Source organism: Hylobates moloch, unplaced genomic scaffold (assembly GCF_009828535.3).
Source record: "Hylobates moloch isolate HMO894 unplaced genomic scaffold, HMol_V3 SCAFFOLD_16, whole genome shotgun sequence".
NCBI classification, from domain to species: domain Eukaryota; kingdom Metazoa; phylum Chordata; class Mammalia; order Primates; family Hylobatidae; genus Hylobates; species Hylobates moloch.
Window position 1 is genome coordinate 58,689,421 of NW_026652291.1, and position 17,996 is coordinate 58,707,416.

General features: G+C 39.9%; 2 protein-coding genes across 2 annotated transcripts; one reads left to right on the forward strand and one right to left on the reverse strand.

The window, feature by feature from the left end:
- Positions 1-9,920: 9,920 nt before the first annotated feature.
- LOC116484548 (olfactory receptor 4E2) lies at positions 9,921-10,862 on the forward strand. The gene has a single exon (XM_032179385.1). It carries the CDS (start codon positions 9,921-9,923, stop codon positions 10,860-10,862), a length of 942 nt encoding a protein of 313 aa, XP_032035276.1.
- Positions 10,863-16,824: 5,962 nt separating this feature from the next.
- Positions 16,825-17,772, reverse strand: LOC116484547 (olfactory receptor 4E1). Its single transcript, XM_032179384.2, has one exon. It carries the CDS (start codon positions 17,770-17,772, stop codon positions 16,825-16,827), a length of 948 nt encoding a protein of 315 aa, XP_032035275.1.
- Between the last annotated feature and the right edge of the window lie 224 nt (positions 17,773-17,996).

A 17,996-nucleotide genomic window follows, 5' to 3' on the forward strand; every position in this document is an offset into this window, starting at 1 on the left:
ACCTTCAAAGCAACAGCTAGATCACTGTTTGACTAAATAACTGGGTACCAAGGCCTAGCCAAGATGACACATAAAATTAACTATTACAGTAATTAAAGGGATAAAATTATTACCTGCATTCCATAATGAAAATAAAGTTAAGAGACTTGCCCAAGTATATGCAGAGTAATATATGAATTGGCTAAAGGAGCAAAAAGAAGTAGAATCCAAATTTATATATATATATAGACTCAGGAAATATGCTTTCATTTGACAATATTTATTAGTTCTGATGCACAAGAATAGACTAAGACAAATTGGCTTTGATTTGACACAGACCCCTTAAAAATTTTTATATTTTCTTACTGGGCACCGTGGCTTGATCCTATAATCCTGGCTACTCAGGAGGCTGAGGTGGGAGGATAGCTTGACACCAAGAACTCGAAACCAACAACATAATGAGATCTTGTCTCTAAAAAAATTCAAAAACCCAAAAAACTAGCCAGGTATGGTGGCACATGCTTGTAGTCCCAGCCACTGGGAATGCTGAAGCGGGAGGATTGCTTGAGTCCAGGAGTTTGAAGCTACAGGGAACTATGATTGCACCACTGTATTACAGCCTGGGTGACAGAGCAAGACTCTGTCCCTAAAAAAAGTTAAAAAAATTTTCTTAATACAAAACTTTAAGCTTAATGTTAGTATCAAGTTACATCCCCTAAAAGTATGCTTTCTATTAATATGAACTAAAAATGAATGCTTTCTTTCTATAAAAAAATTTGTTGAATGAATGAATGACCTTTGAGTAACAGATTTTTGGATGTCTTAAAATGCAGTTCTAATGGTGCCCATGGTAGTTACCGATTAAAGTGGTAATGGCAAGTAGACTTCGTTCTGTCTTAGTTGGCCTGACAGAAGTCAAAGTATCGTAAAGGAAAAATAAAAAATTTGCAGAAAAGAAAAAGGATTAAAAAAAACCAAGTACCAATATTAAAAAGGTGAAACTGCTGGGCGTGATGGCTCATGCCTCTAAACTCAGCACTTTGGGAGGCTGAGGCAAGAGAATCACTTGAGCCCAGGAATTTGAGACCAACCAGAGCAACATAGTGAAGTCCTCGTCTCTACAAAAAAACCAACCAACCAACCAAAAACAAAAAACGAGAAACACAGCAAAACAACCAAAAAAAACCGCAATGAACAAAAAAACAAAAAATGAGCTGGGCATGGTTGGTGTGTGCCTGTATTCCCAGCTACTTGGAAGGTTGAGATGGGAGAATCGCGAAAGCCCAGGAAGTTGAGGCTGCAATGAGCTGTGATCACGCCACTGCACTCCAGCCTAGGTGACACAGTGAGACTCTCTCTCTTCTCTCACACACACACACACACACACACACACACACACACACACACACAATTTAAAAAGGCGAAACTGTTCAAACCGAAAGCCAGTTACTAATATCCAAATCAGAGTGTATTTTATTTCATGTTTTTTAGGATTTTGCTTTTCTGTTTCATTTCTAGAAACAATTATGAGAAAAGTGAATGAAATAACATTACAGTAACATTATAACAATTAGCTGAAGCATCCCTGCACAACTGGAGAAAACTGGTGTTTTACCACTGCTTGCATTGCTCGTCATACTTTTTGTGGGTCTGCACGTGTATGCTCATAAGTACATGGTATTGAGCAAGACTCTGTCTCAGCCGCTTGTCTGATATGTCACTTAAGTGTGTGTTTAGAAGTTTAATAGAAGGCCTTTTAATTTATGAGAGTTGTTTTAACCTCTTTTCTGTCTAAGGAATCAGGATTCTTTTTTAACATGTTGCTGTTTGTGAAGGCACCTACACACACAGACAAAACAGGATTCCTCAAGATGTCTGGGGTTATGACTTGTCACCTTTAGATTTTGCCACAGCACTGATTTCCTTTTCCTAGTTATCGAACACTCCATAGGTTATGGAGTCTTGAGGTTGTAAGGGATCAAGACCATCACCTCTGTTTGCTTTTTGGATCTGAATACCTAGAACAGTGCCTGGAATATAGCAGACACTCACACATGATTATAGGATGAATGTTGAATGTTGAAAAGATGAAGTCTTTTTTACTGGCAGATGGCCATCCAGTCTTTGTTTGTAAGAGCAAGGAAGTCCTCATGCAGCAAACCTGTGCTCTGAAAGTCAGCGTACAGATTAGTTTTGGGCTGTTCTGGAGAAGATTTGGAGGACTACAGGTGAGCCACGGTAGCTCTGCTCCTCTGGGATTTCCTACCCAGGGTCACTCTTTGGGACATAACTCACCGTGACTACATCATTGTAATGTATGGAGTTGTGATGTTAAATGCTTTCTTCCTTTCTTCCTTTCTTCCTTTCTTCCTTCCTTCCTTTCTTTCCTTCCTTCCTTTCCTTCCTTCCTTCCTTCCTTCCTTCCTTCCTTCCTTCCTTCCTTCCTTCCTTCCTTCCTTCCTACCTTCCTTCCTTCCTTTTTTTGACGGAGTTTTGCTCTTGTTGCCCAGGCTGGAGTGCAATGGTGGCACAATCTCAGCTCACTGAAACCCCTACCTCCCGGGTTCAAGCGATTCTCCTGCCTCAGCCTCTCGAGTAGCTGGGATTATAGGCACGCGCCACCACGCCCAGCTAATTTTGTATTTTTAGTGCAGACGGTGTTTCTCCATGTTGGCCAGGCTGGTCTCAAACTCCCAACCCCAGGTGATCCGCCCCCTCGGCCTCCCAAAGTGCTGGGATTATAGGCATAAGCCACTGCACCCAGCCTCTAAATGCTTTCTGTGTATGCAGAAGCAAGGACATCATTTTGTTCTTCCCTAAACAACCTTCAGCTCTAAGACTTTCACAGCAGTTTTTTTTCTCTCAGAGATTTCTTTCCCAGTTTTAGTTGGTAACTGAGTAGATGGTCTCCTCATATATGGTGAAGAATCAGATCTTCAAAAAATAAACTAAATTAAATATGCTGAAAGAGATTTAGGAGTTAACCCAACTCAGCTCTCTGCAGCCAACTATTGAGTAATAGAAAGGCCGAGGGACAGGAGAATTGGGACAGAATTCCAATCTTGCCATGCAAAAGCTGGGAAAGCCACAGAACACCTCTGAAGCTTACCTGCATCCCATTTTATTAGGGAGATGAACCTGTCAAAGGTTACAGCGTGTTCCTATGAACTTCTGCCTTGTCTCTTCTTTAGAGTTTAAGCCCTGGCATTCAATCAGTCTAGGCAGTTCTCTTATATCAGGTCCATCTAAGCGAGACCTTGGAAGCTCTGGATTTTACAAATCCATTTGAGGCCAACACGATAATGGTCTACTGTGAAGGAAAATCATGTTCCTCTTGGCAAAAGGAGACTTCTCTAAGTAACACTTCTCTAAGTGTGTCCCTGCCAAGGATTGAGCCTTTAGTGCTGAAAGAGAGATCAGGTAGAAACAGAGAAGAGGCAGAGAAAGATAGGGTTGGAGGTATCATTGATGAAAAGTAAAGATGAGTAGGCTGAAACTGGGGTCAGGGAGTAGAGGTCACTGATCTCTGGAAAGTCATGATACTCTTCAGGTGTGCGATTTCAAAAAGGGGAAAGTTGTTGCTGTCTACATTGTGGAACTGCTGTGGGAACTCTAGAGATCTTGGAAGAAAGGTTAAAAAGGTAGACAAAGAGCAGAAAGGGGTAGATTTCATTGACCTTCAGTTTTTTTTTAATGAAGAATTCTAATATACACAGTACACAATACACAATACTGACGTCTAGTGGGGATTCTGGTGCTTTTGGTTCAATTGCCCCTTTGTAGATAAGACTTCTGCCAATTGCCTTAAAATGGGTAATTATTTTGATGTACAGATCAACCTCCCTCCAAATTTTTGAATTTTTCATAATTCTTACCTGTAGTGTTACTTTAAAAATATCTTTAAAAATTTTATTTTATTTATTTTATTTTTAGACAGGGTCTTGATCTGTTGCCCAGGCTAGTGTGCAGTGGCATGATCATAGCTCACTGCAGCCTCAAACTCCTGGGCTTAAATGTTTCTCCTGCCTCAGTCTCTGGAGTAGCTAGGACTATAGACATGTGCCACCACACTCAGCTAATTTTAAAATTTTTGTAGAGATGCAGTGTCACTATGTTGTCCAGGCTGGTCATGAACTCCTGGCTTCAAGCAATCCTACTGCCTCAGCCTCCCAAAGTGCTGGGAGGCTGAGGCAGGAAGATTGCTTTGTCCTACTTTTAAAACATTAAAAAATTTAATTCAATAAGTATTCAGTGAGTTCTTCCTTTATGCCAGTTACTTTGCTCTGTGGATAGAAAAATGAATGAGGTATTTCCCTTCCTTCAGGGAGTGCAGAGTCGGATCTTATTGCTACTTACAACCCACTTTATGTTTTTTTCTTTTAGTTCAATCTATGGAACCAAAGCAGCATGGCACATGGTTAAGAACGTAGGCTCTGAAAAATTCAAATTCCATTTTAGCCAGTTGCTGAGTGACCATGAGTGAATTATTTAATCTTGCAAATATTTTGGGAAGCAATTTGATAATAACGTATTTTGGGGTATAATCTTTAAGCTAGTAAACTCATTTCTAGTAATCTATTCCTAACAGAATAATATATTAGAGAAGTTAAAATCATTCAAAAATATTTATTGAGCAACTACTATGTTCTATATACTTTCCTAGATAATTTGGATGACTCATGAGCAAAACAAAGATCCCTGTCCTTTTGGAATTTATATTCTGGCAGCAGGAGAAAGAAAATAATAAACAATAGACTAAATAGGTGAATTATATAATATGTTAGAAGGTGATCAGTGCTTTCAAAAAATAAAAAAGGTAGATCAGGATAAAGGCGATCAGGAGTGCTGGAATCTGGGTGAGTTTTAGTTTTATATATGTTCATCAGCATAAACCTTGTTGAGAAGGTGATGTTTGAGCAAAGACATCAAGGGGGTGAGGGAGTTAATTATGCCAGTGGTCCCCAACCTTTTTGGCACCAGGGACCAGTTTCATGGAAGACACATTTTTTCCATGGACTGGGGGTGGGGGGGATTGGTTTCAGGATAAAATTGTTTCACCTACACCATCAGGCATTAGAGTCTCACAAAGAGTGCACAATCTAGATCCCTCGCATGCGCAGTTCACAGTAGGGTTTGCGATTGAGAATCTAATGCCGAGGTTGATCTGACAGGAGGCAGAGCTCAGGCAGTGATGCTGAAGCACTCACCTCCTGCTGCGCAGCCTGGTACCCATCTGTGGCCCAGGTGTTGGGGACCCCAGAATTATGGGATATCTGGGGGAAGAGATTCCAAACAGAGGAAGCAGCCAGTGCAATGGCCCCAGAGTGGGACTGTGTTTTGAGTATTTGAGGAATACCAAGGAGGACAACGTGATTGGAGCTGAAAGGAAGAGTGGTAGGAGACAAGGTCAGAGAGGAAATGGGAAGTTGTGTCATTGAGGGCTTTGCAGACCAAGGTAAAGACTTCACTTATAATGTGTGAACAGGGAGCCATCGAAAGTCTTTGAATTAGTGAAATGATTTAATCTGATCTTTTTTTTTTTTTTTTTTTTTTAGAGATGGCATCTCACTGTGTTGCCTAGGCAGATCTTGAACTCCTGGACTTAAGTGATAGATCCTCCACTTCAGCCTCTTGAGTATTTGGGACTACAGGCACGTGTCGCTGCACCCAGCTTGACCTATATTTTAATAGGATTTCTCACTGTAATGTTGAGAACAGATTGTACCATTATTTTTAATAGTGAGAAATTAGAAACATCATAAATGGCCACAAAGGATGGACTGGGTACATACATTCGAATGCATATATGTGATGAAATGCCATTTGGTTATACACTTATGATATAATACTGAGTGAAAAATAGAATATAAAATTATATGTTTATAATACAATTGGAACAAATTAAAGATAACAGCAGTAGGATAAGAACAAGCTATGGGTATTCTTCTCACATGCTTTTCCCTATGCATGCTCTTAATACTCTGTTTTAAAACAAAGTAACCCATGCTTATTATACAAACTTGAACAATTATGAACTATAATGTAAAAATTAATAAAATCCTATCATTTCCTTCAATTCCATACTTCTAGAGGTAACTAATGTTAAAATTGATGTGCGTTCTTCAACATCTATCTTGTGTCCTTGTAGGAATAAATATATACAAACATAATTCATGAATATGTATATATGTTTGAATATGTATAAATATTAATATGTTGAAGCATATGCACATACATATATGCATAAATATATATGCATACACACACAAATCTTTTTTGATTTCTTTCTTTCTTTGTTCATTCATTCCTTTTGTCCCTCCCTTCTCACTCCCTTCTTTCCTTTGAGGTTCATAATATACTCGTAATAGGTTCTTTTGCTTAACAATATGTTATTGACATTCCATGAATTAGTATATTGTAATCTTGGCTGCACACTGGAATCTCCAAGGAGCATTAATAGTGCTGATGGGTCCAATTCTCAGAAATTCTGAATTGATTGTTCGGCTTGAGGCCTGGGTATCAAAATTTATAAAACTTCCTTAAGTGGTTCTAATGTGCAGCCACATTGAGAACCACTGCCTTAGGTTATACATCTAGATCCAACTCACTATTATTATTCTTAATAGCTCATAGTATTCCATATTGTGGCTGTACTAAAATGTGTTTATCTAGTCCTCTATTGAGAAACATTCAGTTTGTTTCCAGTGTGTCACTCTACTAAAAAGTCTTTAAACATGTATCTTTAGTTCTTCAGTTACTGGTTTCTTTATTTCTACAAAATACAGTCCTATAAGTAAAGTTCCTAGGTTCAGAGGTATGAGTGTTTAAAATTTTAATTGACACTGCTAGATTATTTTCCAAAAAGATCTCAATAATACCTACTTCTAGTAGCAGTGTTAAGAGTACTCCTTTCCTTATGTCTTTGTTAATCTGATGAATGACAAAAAGTATTTGATTTTCTTTTTAATCTATTACTAATTGAGCATATTTTTATTCATACTTATTTGTCATTGTCACTTCTTTTTCTGTGACTTAAGTATATTCTTTGCTCATTTTTAATTGAGTCGTTTGTCTTTTCTTATCAAGTTTTAAGAGATGTTGGATAACAGGAGTATTCTTTTTTGGTTATCTACATTACAATATTTTCTTCAAGTCTACTATTTTTTTTGATAATTTATATGGCACTATATATTTTGTTATTATTATTATTTTTTTCAGACAGAGTCTTGCTCTGTCGCCCAGGCTGGAGTGCAGTGGCGTGATCTTGGCTCACTGCAGCCTCTACCACCCTGGTTCAGTTCAAGCAATTCTCCTGCCTCAGCCCCCTGAGTAGCTGGGATTACAGGCGCGCACCACCACACCTGGCTAATTTTTGTATTTTTAGTAGAGATGAGGTTTCACCATATTGGTCATGCTGGTCTTGAACTCCTGACCTCGTGATCCACCTGCCTTGGCCTCCCAAAGTGCTAGGATTACAGGCATGAGCCATGACGCCTGGCTGGCATTATATATTTTAAATTATTGAGAAAGTTTAACATGCTTTATCTCATTTTTATTCATTATGTTTAATATTTTTTCATGTTGGTAGGCCTTTGTCACTATTGTTCCTGATGTAAGCCCCGTGACATTGTTCCTGATGGAAACTGCTAATGTAAGCCTCACATTATTTTAAATAACACTATAGTTAATATTTCCTTGCATTTAGCTTTTTTCATAATTTGAATGCTTACAAGTGAAATAATTGGATCAAGAATATAAATTATTTTTGTGGCTTGTGACAATTATTTCCCAACTGTTATAGTTTTTGGCCAGCCATCAGTATAAAAAGTTAGGGTAATATAACTTTAGTATTTATACAATAATATCATATTAAAGAATTTAAAGAAGTAAGTTTCTTAAGTATTTTCTTAGCTCCATTGTAAAGGAAGCCTTGAGTTCTTTTTCAGGCTGCCTAAGAAGTTAGGTTCAGTTCAAGTAAAAATTTTTTTGCATACCCATTGTGTACAAGGCACCTACTAAGTGCTGCAAAAGATAAGTCCTGTGTGGTTACTACTCTCAAAAAAATTTTAGGCCGGGCGTGGTGGCTCACGCCTGTAATCCCAGCACTTTGGGAGGCCGAGGCTGGCAGATCATGAGGTCAGGAGATCAAGACCATCCTGGCTAACCCGGTGAAACCCCGTCTCTACTAAAAATACAAAAAAATTAGCTGGGCATGGTAGCGGGAGCCTGTAGTCCCAGCTACTCGGGAGGCTGAGGTAGGAGAATGATGTGAACCCGGGGGGCGAGACCGCACCACTGCACTCCAGCCTGGGCGACAGAGCAAGACTCCGTCTCGAAGAAAAAAATTTTTTTTTTTATTTAGTGGAGAGCAAAAATGAACATCTTATTTTACTTTATTTTACAGGTCAAGGACCATAAAAGAAGCCTGAAAGGGAATAGATAGGCTTTGACTGGGTCAGGAAAGTTTTCTTAAAGGTAGTGTTCTTTGAAATAGTCAAAGACAAAGTGAAGGATGAATAGTATTTTTTTCTTCAACCTTTAAGTTCGTGGATACGTGTGCAGGATGTGCAGTTTTGTTACACAGGTAAACATGTGGCATGGTGGTTTACAGCACAGATCATCAGATATTAAGCCCAGACCTCCACAGATGTAGAGTGTGTTCATGTGTTCTCATTATTCAGCTCCCACTCATAAATGGGAACATGTGATGTTTGGTTTTCTGTTCCTGCATTAGTTTGCTGAAGATAATGGCTTCCAAGTCTATCCATGTCCCTGCAAAGGACATGATCTTGTTCCTTTTTATGGTTGCATAATATTCCATGGTGTTATGTACCACATTTTCTTTATTCATTCTATTGTTGATGGGCATTTAGGCTGATTCCATGACTTTGCTATTGTAAACAGTGCTGCAATGAACATACATGTACATGTATCTTTATAATTGAATGATTTATTTTCCTTTGGGTATATACCCAGTAATGGGATTGCTGGGTCAAATGGTATTTCTGGTTCTGGATCTTTGAGGAATTGCCACACTGTCTTCCACAGTGGTTGAACTAATTTACAGTCCCATCGACAGTGTAAAAGTGTCCCTTTTCCTCCACAACCTCACCAACATCTGTTCTTCTGTTATTTTTTGACTTTTTCATAATAGCCAATGGTATCTCATTGTGGTTTTGATTTGCGTTTCTCTAATGATCAGTAATGTTGAGGTTTTTTTCTTGTTTGTTGGCTACATAAATGTCTTCTTTTGAGAAGTGTCTGTTCATGTCCTTTGCCCATTTTTAATGGAGTTGTTTGTATATTAATAGTCAACAATGAGGTGAGGAGAGTACACTTGAATAGAGTGTATGTTTTCTGAGCAGAGGGAAAAGAAAAAGCAAAGACAAAGATTTTGGAAAGTAAGTAGGTGGAGGTAGGATGCCTGGAGGACAGTGACTTGCCTGGCTGGAGAGAAGAATTAATAGGGAAAATAAAAGGACACTCACATTGAAAAAATGAAAATGTGCTGCAGACTGTTGCAGGCTTTGAATGTATATTCAATTTGATAGGAAGAGTCAAATTATTTAGTTGGAAGTTGTATTGGAATATTAGCTTAATGTTATCAGTGCTTTAGTTTGAAGTGAAAAGAGCCAAATAACTAATGCGTAAGGGTTTTGGGCATTGATTTATTCTTGTAAAGGCTCACTGATCTCATATGCAAGGCAGAAACAATTGATTCCTGTGCCATGGGGTGGTTGTGTTTAAATAGAAGTGCCTGGCATGTCTCCTGGTAAGTAGCGGGTATACTGTAACAACTATTGTTAAATTGATTTCATAAGCTATATGCTCTGATGATAAATAAGCAATTCAGATAAGAATACAAAGTCATTTCAATTAGTTCTATTCCTATAATAATAAAACTAAATTAGCTTTCATTTTTCTCCCCCTAAGCTCATTGAATGGACAGTCTAAACCAAACAAGAGTGACTGAATTTGTCTTCTTGGGACTCACTGATAACTGGGTGCGGGAGATGCTGTTTTTCATGGCATTCTCAGCCATTTATGTGCTAACGCTTTCGGGGAACATTCTCATCATCATTGCCACAGTCTTTACTCCACGTCTCCATACCCCCATGTATTTCTTCCTGAGCAATCTTTCCTTTATTGACATCTGCCACTCATCTGTCACTGTGCCTAAGATGTTGGAGGGTTTGCTTTTAGAGAGAAAGACCATTTCCTTTGACAACTGCATCACACAGCTCTTCTTCCTACATCTCTTTGCCTGTGCTGAGATCTTTCTGCTGATCATTATGGCGTACGATCGTTACGTGGCTATCTGCACTCCACTCCACTACCCCAATGTGATGAACATGAGAGTCTGTATACAGCTTGTCTTTGCTCTCTGGTTGGGGGTTACTGTTCACTCACTAGGGCAGACCTTCTTGACTATTCGTCTACCTTACTGTGGCCCCAACATTATTGACAGCTACTTCTGTGATGTGCCTCTTGTTATCAAGCTGGCCTGCACAGATACATACCTCACGGGAATACTGATTGTGTTCAATAGTGGAACCATCTCCCTCTCCTGTTTCTTGGCCGTGGTCACCTCCTATACGGTCATCCTGGTTTCTCTTCGAAAACACTCAGCTGAAGGGCGCCGGAAAGCCCTGTCTACCTGCTCGGCCCACTTCATGGTGGTTGCCCTCTTCTTTGGGCCATGTATCTTCATCTATACTCGGCCAGACACCAGCTTCTCCATTGACAAGGTGGTGTCTGTCTTCTACACAGTGGTCACCCCTTTGCTGAATCCCTTCATTTACACCTTGAGGAATGAGGAGGTAAAAAGTGCCATGAAGCAGCTCAGGCAGAGACGAGTTTTTTTCACGAAATCATATACATAATGGGCATTGGGATTGCAGACTTAATTGCAACCACATCCTTAATGAAAGAGCAAAAGTAAAGAGTCAAAATCAACTTATATAACTTGGTAAATTAGGTAAAATGGCATGGAGCAGGTCAGATTTCTGCTCATTAAAGATAAGAACTTATTCTGTTCATTAAATATAAGAACTTATTAACTTATTTAAATAAAGCAAAAGATCATAGTGGAAGTTACAAGGAAAATAACTTGGGAAAGTTTAAAGACAGCTTTTGATTTCATCAGTAAAAGAATACAATTTGGGGAACTCAGTTCAGTCTCAGTTTCAGGAGCAGGTAGAGTGAGAATTGACTCTGTTGATTTATACTATTCTGTGGGCTATTGCCTCTGGGAAGCTATACATCACTCCTGTGATTTATACATTATAGTATTTTTAATCTTGCTTTCCAATATATTTTCAAGTGTATAAATAAGCCTTTACTTATTTATATTGAATTAAACTTTTGTTGCTTTTGAATGTAATTCTCTCATGTCTAGATCTATTTTGTACTTTTTTTTGAGACAGGAATTTTTTGTACTATTCCTGCAACTTTCTGTAAGTCTGAAATTATTGTCAAAATAAAAAGTTAAAACAAAACAAAACTATACACCCACCAGAATAGTAAAAATTAAAAAGGTAGAAAATACCAAGTGTTTTTTTTCTAATTACTCTGTTGCCCAGGCTGGAGTGCAGTGGCACCATCTCAGCTCACTGCAACCTCCACCTCCTGGTTTAAGTGATTCTCCTGCCTCAGCCTCCTGAATAGCTGGGACTATAGGTGCGTGCCATCATGCCTGGCTAACTTTTGTGTTTTTAGTAGAGATGGGGTTTTACCACGTTGGCCAGGCTGGTCTCAAAACTCCTGAGTTCAGCCACCCGCCCCTCTCAGCTAATCATTAACTACTATCACTCATTGGGCTGAAGTATATCAGTTTATTGTGGAATGGGCAAGTCCATATGAAGAGGGATCCATGACAAATTTCTTAGGTAATGATGATGATATTCTGTGACTAAAATGAGTAGGATTAGCTGTAAATAAAGATCCTATAGATGGTCAGAGAGCTACCATACAATATCAACTTTAATGGAGCTAATGGAATGAAATGAAATATAGTTAATCATAAAAATATTAAGTATAAATATGCTTCCTTGCTTATTCTGAAAAAAATTATAATTAATTGGGGTCTTTGTCACTATTTTCCACATGGTCTGTCAACTTATAGAAATAATACTTGAGTATTCTGGAGAACTGGAGAGCAGACAACATAGCCATCCACACATTACAGACATACACAATACAGAGTGAGTGACCCACTAACTCTAACTAAAGGGTAATACACGATTACCTTTTAGTAATCAAAAGGACAAAGAATCAGAAGCAGTCTATTCATTAAACTGAGAGGTGCTCATGAAAATATCTAAATATCATTACTTCAAGTTGACAAACAAGGGTAGAATATGGTCAGCCCCCTATAATTCTCATATAAAACTTGAGTCATAGTAAGAGTTTTAGATATCTATGATGAAATGAAGTCCAGATATCACTACTATGTACATGTTAAAAACTTAGAAAACTGATCTAATTATGCCTCTAGTTTCTGGACTTTTATGTGCATAGGTATTCATACTCATTAGTATCTTTTATGCAGAAATAAATTCCCACTGTCTTATTTGTTTATTTGTATTATGGCACTATTAATTACTTTACTGTATAGAACATGGTTGTAACCTGAAGAATTCAATTGTTGAATACAAAGTTGCTGAGAAGATTTCTGTATTAATAAATAATGATTCCTCTCTCCTGTTAAAGTAAGTAAACCACAGAGCCAAGCGTCAAGATCTTTTATTTTTGTTCTTTAAGAGTCTCTATTTATTTAGTGAGTAATTAAATACATTTTTATCTTGTCTCTGAGTCTGAAAAGCTTTTTTCTGTAAAACAGAGACAAAATGTTTTATTTTTACCTCCCCAGAGAGTTGTAAAAATTAGTGTGACTAAAAATGGGTAGTGTCAGAAATTTTGCTTGCTACTATGAAAAAAATAAGCAAACATCACATCATTGTTCCGTTATAGTTTTACCAGCTACAATCTTAATGACTACCTTGAAGCATTGTCTTGTTGACAGACAATATGACAATTTTGCACGTGTTCCTCTGTGTGGCTGATTCCTGCACAAGCAGTTCTATTTGGGCTCATTGGAAAGACATTTAGATATTTCTCCTTATTGTCCGCCATTGCCTATAATAAAAGGGCATTTATTTTACATCAATTTTATAATTCTTAAATTCAGCTCAATTATTCCACCAAGTTCAAATAAACATCATTTTATACCTTCCAGGGGGTTATCTTTGGGAAAGAAACTATTAATTATTAGATTTGTCTGTTGGAAGTTGACTTATGATACCCGGAAAGCCCTACAGAATGCTTTTAAAATCATGCCTCTCTGTAACTGAAATGGCTTGTGTCACTTGAATATCCTTCCTAACACATTTCCTAGCAAATAAAAATTTTCCTCCTAAAAATCATGATGCAGACCTTGTGGCTCACAGGTTTATTGATCATACACTCACTGAGTGCTTAGGAAATCCCAGCTGCATTTAAGCATGCCTTTCTTAGTGATGGAGTGAGAACAAACTGATGATTTCCAATGTGTCATGCTCTTTTGTAAACATGAATATGAGATGCCATTATCTGGGATATCCTCTTCATATCCCAGTTGACTCACCACATTCCATTCTGCTACACTATGTGCCACCACAGTGAGATTTAAGATGTTGGTTTATAGACCATGGTTTATCCAACTTGGTGTTTTCTTTTTTTTTTTCACTTTTTATTTTGTTTTTAATTGATACATAATAATTGTACATTATTTGTGGGGTACAGAGGGAAGTTTCAATACATGTGTACAATGTATGATGATCAAATCATGGTGTTCAGCATATTCATCACCTCAAACACTCATCATTTCTTTGTGGTGAGAACATTCAGCCCCCTCTTTTCTAGTTATTTAGATATTTAGAAATATACACCATAATATCATTTACTAGAGTCACCCTATTGTGCTATAGAACACCAGAACTTACTCTCGTCTAACTGTAATTTTGTACTCTTTTTTTTTTCCTGAAGACATGCCAGTTTTATTATTAATTTTTTTTGCAAACAAAACAATAAACATTTTCTAAAAATACATACAGACAAAAAGATGCATATCAAACATATTAGGAAGGTTGCACATTGGAAGACGGGGAATAGAAATGGGGGGTAGGAATTAAAGAAAATAAATGAGAGAGGGACTTTGTATGGATCAATGATAATAACTCAATCCTCTATTTGACAAAGAAGAAGGAGAAGGAAGAGGAAGAAAAAGAAAGTGGGATAAAGGATCAGAAAGGGAGGAAAACAGAAAAAATTAGAGTATGACTCCAGGGTAGACCTGTTTTGTTGTTGCTGGATTGGTTCGTTGGTTTGTCTATTTTTCATATGTTTTGCTATGTTGCCCAGGCTGGTCTCGAACTCCTAGCCTCAACTGATCAACCCGCCTCGGCCTCCTAGAGTGCTGGGACTACAGGTGTGAGCCACCACGTCCAGCCCCCACATTGCGTCTGGCCTCCGTGGTACACCTCCCAGACGGGGCGGCCGGGCAGAGGCACTCCCCACATCCCAGATGGGGCGGCCAGGCAGAGGCACTCCTCACTTCCCAGACGGGGCAGCCGGGCAGAGGCGCTCCTCACTTCCCAGACGGGGCGGCCGGGCAGAGGCGCTCCTCACTTCCCAGATGATCGGTGGCCAGGCAGAGGTGCTCCTCACTTCTTCCCAGAAGAGGCGGCCGGGCAGAGACGCTCCTCACTTCTTCCCAGACGAGGCGCTCCTCACTTCCCAGACGATGGGCGGCCGGGCAGAGGCGCTCCTCACTTCCCAGACGGGACGGCCGGGCAGAGACACTCCTCACTTCTTCCCAGACGGGGTGGCCGGGCAGAGGCGCTCCTCACTTCCCAGACGGGGCGGCCGGGCAGAGGCGCTCCTCACTTCCCAGATGATCGGTGGCCAGGCAGAGACGCTCCTCACTTCTTAGGCTCATTCCAGAGGGGTGGCCGGGCAGAGTCTCACCTCCAGGTGGGGCGGCCAGGCAGCCTCATTCCTAGGGGGGGTGTCCCAGACGATGGGCGGCCAGGCAGAGACGCTCCCCACCTCCCAGACGGGGCGGCGGCCGGGCAGAGGCTGCAATCCCAGCACCCTGGGAGGCCAAGGCAGGCGGCTGGGAGGCGGAGGCTGCAGCGAGCCAAGACCACGCCACCGCACTCCAGCCCGGGCAACACGGAGCACCGAGTGAGCGAGACTCCGTCTGCAGTCCCAGCACCTCGGGAGGCCGAGGCGGGCAGACCACTCGAGGTCAGGAGCTGGAGAGCAGCGTGGCCAACATGGCGAAACCGCGCCTCCAGCCAAAGGACAAAAAGTAGGCAGGCGTGGTGGCGCGCGGCCGCAATCCCAGGCAGCCCGCAGGCCGAGGCAGGACGGACGCAGGGAGTCGGCAGCAAGTCGAGTATACTGCAGCGTGGGCCACGGAAGGAAGAAAAAAGGAAGGAAGGAAGGAAGGAAAGAAGGAAGGAAGGAAGGAAGGAAGCCAACTTGGTGTTTTCTACCAAGTTTCTGCCAAGTTGTTTTCTAAGTATTTATTACTAAATACTTAACAGTCATCCATTGCTCTAAGAACAATATTGGATGCTATTGTTTAGTTGAGTGAATTCTCTACATAATAACTAAAATAATTTTATTAAAACATAAATTATTTCATGCCACACCTGTGCTTAAATCATTCTGGTGGCTTCTTATTGTACTGGAAAAGACTCTAAACTTCTTGAGAGTATATAGAAAGATTCTTTTTAGCTCTCTGATATCACTCTCTTGCCACTCTCTGCCTTATAGTCTAAGCTGTAATCACACTGATCATTTACTTCCTTGAACAAGCCAAGTTCTTTCCCAGCATAGATCTTTGCACCGGCCATTTCCCCTGCCTAGAATGTCCATCACCTCTCTTTTCTTATGGCTGGCTCCTTTTAATCTTAAATGTAACTTCCTCAGAGAGGCCATCCTTTACCATTTAATCTAAAGCAAGTCTCTTCCATACTCTCTAACAGCACCCTGCTGTTTTATAGCATTTATTACAATCTGTAGTTAAAATTTATTTATTCATACTTTTGTTTTCTATTTTCATTAGACCCTAAACTCCATGAAGGAAGACTATATGTATGTCTTATTTATGGCTATAAACCTAATATCTGGTATGTAATAAGTGCTCAGTAAATATTTGTCAAATGAATGAATAGTAAGATATCCCCATTTCATTGCTCTGATGGCAGATTTTGCCTGGATACTTGAGAGTGTCAGTAAACTTCACCTGTTCAAAGTCTTCTTTCTCTGTCACAAAAGTCATGTGGAAGCTCACTTCGTCTGTTTCACTAGTGTTTGCTAAGCTGTTTATATAAGCATCTGAGTGAATGGTGCAGGCAAGGGCTGCCCAGAAATCTGAAGGTTTGTTTAGACCTTGGTTATCACTCCAACAGAAAAGCAGAAAGAGGCAGGATATGTCATGAAAACAGCTTGAGTTTGTGTTGATACACTTGGGTTCACATGCTGCCTTCATTGTTTTCTAGCTGCGTGACTTTGGGCATGTTATTTGCTCTCCTCAAGCTTTAATTTCTTCATGTACAAACAAGCGTAATAATATCTACCTTTCAAAGTTGTGAGAATTAAGTAAATGCACAGTGCCTAGAATAATTTCCAGCACAGAGAAGATATTAATAACCACAACAATTGCTATGACTGTCAGATATTGGACCAAGGATAATTTTATAAGTCACATAGTCTGATAAATATGGTATGTAACTTATTCTTTGCAAGGCATTTCTTTAATTTGGAGCACCACGTATCCTAAGGACGTAGACATTTTCATTTTTCTTCTTTCCTCTCTTTTCTCCCCACTAACTTGTTCAAGGCACTCTTCATTTCTTCATTCCTAAGGGTATAGATAATGGGGTTCAGCAGGGGGGTGACTGCAGTGAAAAACACAGATACTACCTTGTCCTCTGGGAGGCTGGTGGATGGACGAGAATAGATGAAGATGCAGTGTCCCAGGAACAGTGTAACTACAGTGAGATGGGCTGCACAGGTGGACAGGGCCTTCCGCTTGCCCTTGGAGATCTGCTGCCTCAGACTCACCAGGATGACTGTGTAGGACACCACCAGGACCACAAAACAGACCACGGAGATCAGTCCACTGTTGGAGACAATGAGGATCTCAATGACATGGGTGTCAGTGCAGGCCAGCTTGATCACCTGAGGTACATCACAGAAGAAGTTGTCAATCTCATCAGGACCACAGTAGGGCAGCTTGATGGTGAGGGAGGTGAGGGCTGTGGAGTGGATGGTCCCTCCTGTCCAGAGGGCCACAGTCAGCAGCACACATACCTTCCAGTTCATCACTATCATGTATTGCAGGGGTTTACAAATGGCCACATACCGATCATAGGCCATGACTGTGAGGAGGAAGATCTCTGTGCAGGCAAAGAGGTGCAGGAAGAACATCTGGGTCACACAGGCATCAAAACAGATGAGCTTTGCCTCTGACCAGGTGTCTCTCAGCATCTTGGGGACAGTGACAGTGGAGTGGCAGACATCAATAAAGGACAGGTTGCTGAGGAAGAAATACATGGGGGTATGGAGCCGGTGGTCATAGATAATAGTTATGACAATGAGAATGTTCCCAATCAGTGTCAGGACATAAAAAATGAGGAACATGGAAAACATAGCTATCTGTGCCTTCTGATTTACAGATAAACCTCTAAGCCAAAAATATGTCACTAAAGAAGTTCGATTGAGTAGGACGGCCTCTTCCATTCTCTTTGTTAGATAACCTGTAAAGAATTAGAAAAAAAGTCTAATATAACACTTAGTATCGGCATCAATCATTTGGTCATTTAATTTCTTGTGTGTTTATGCCTTTTCTCTCCATCTAGAATTTATGGTAAAATATCTTGCATTTCTTTTAAAAATCTCCATTAACATCTTACGTCGTGATACAACCATAGTAGGTACTTAACATACACATTTGGAATAATGAA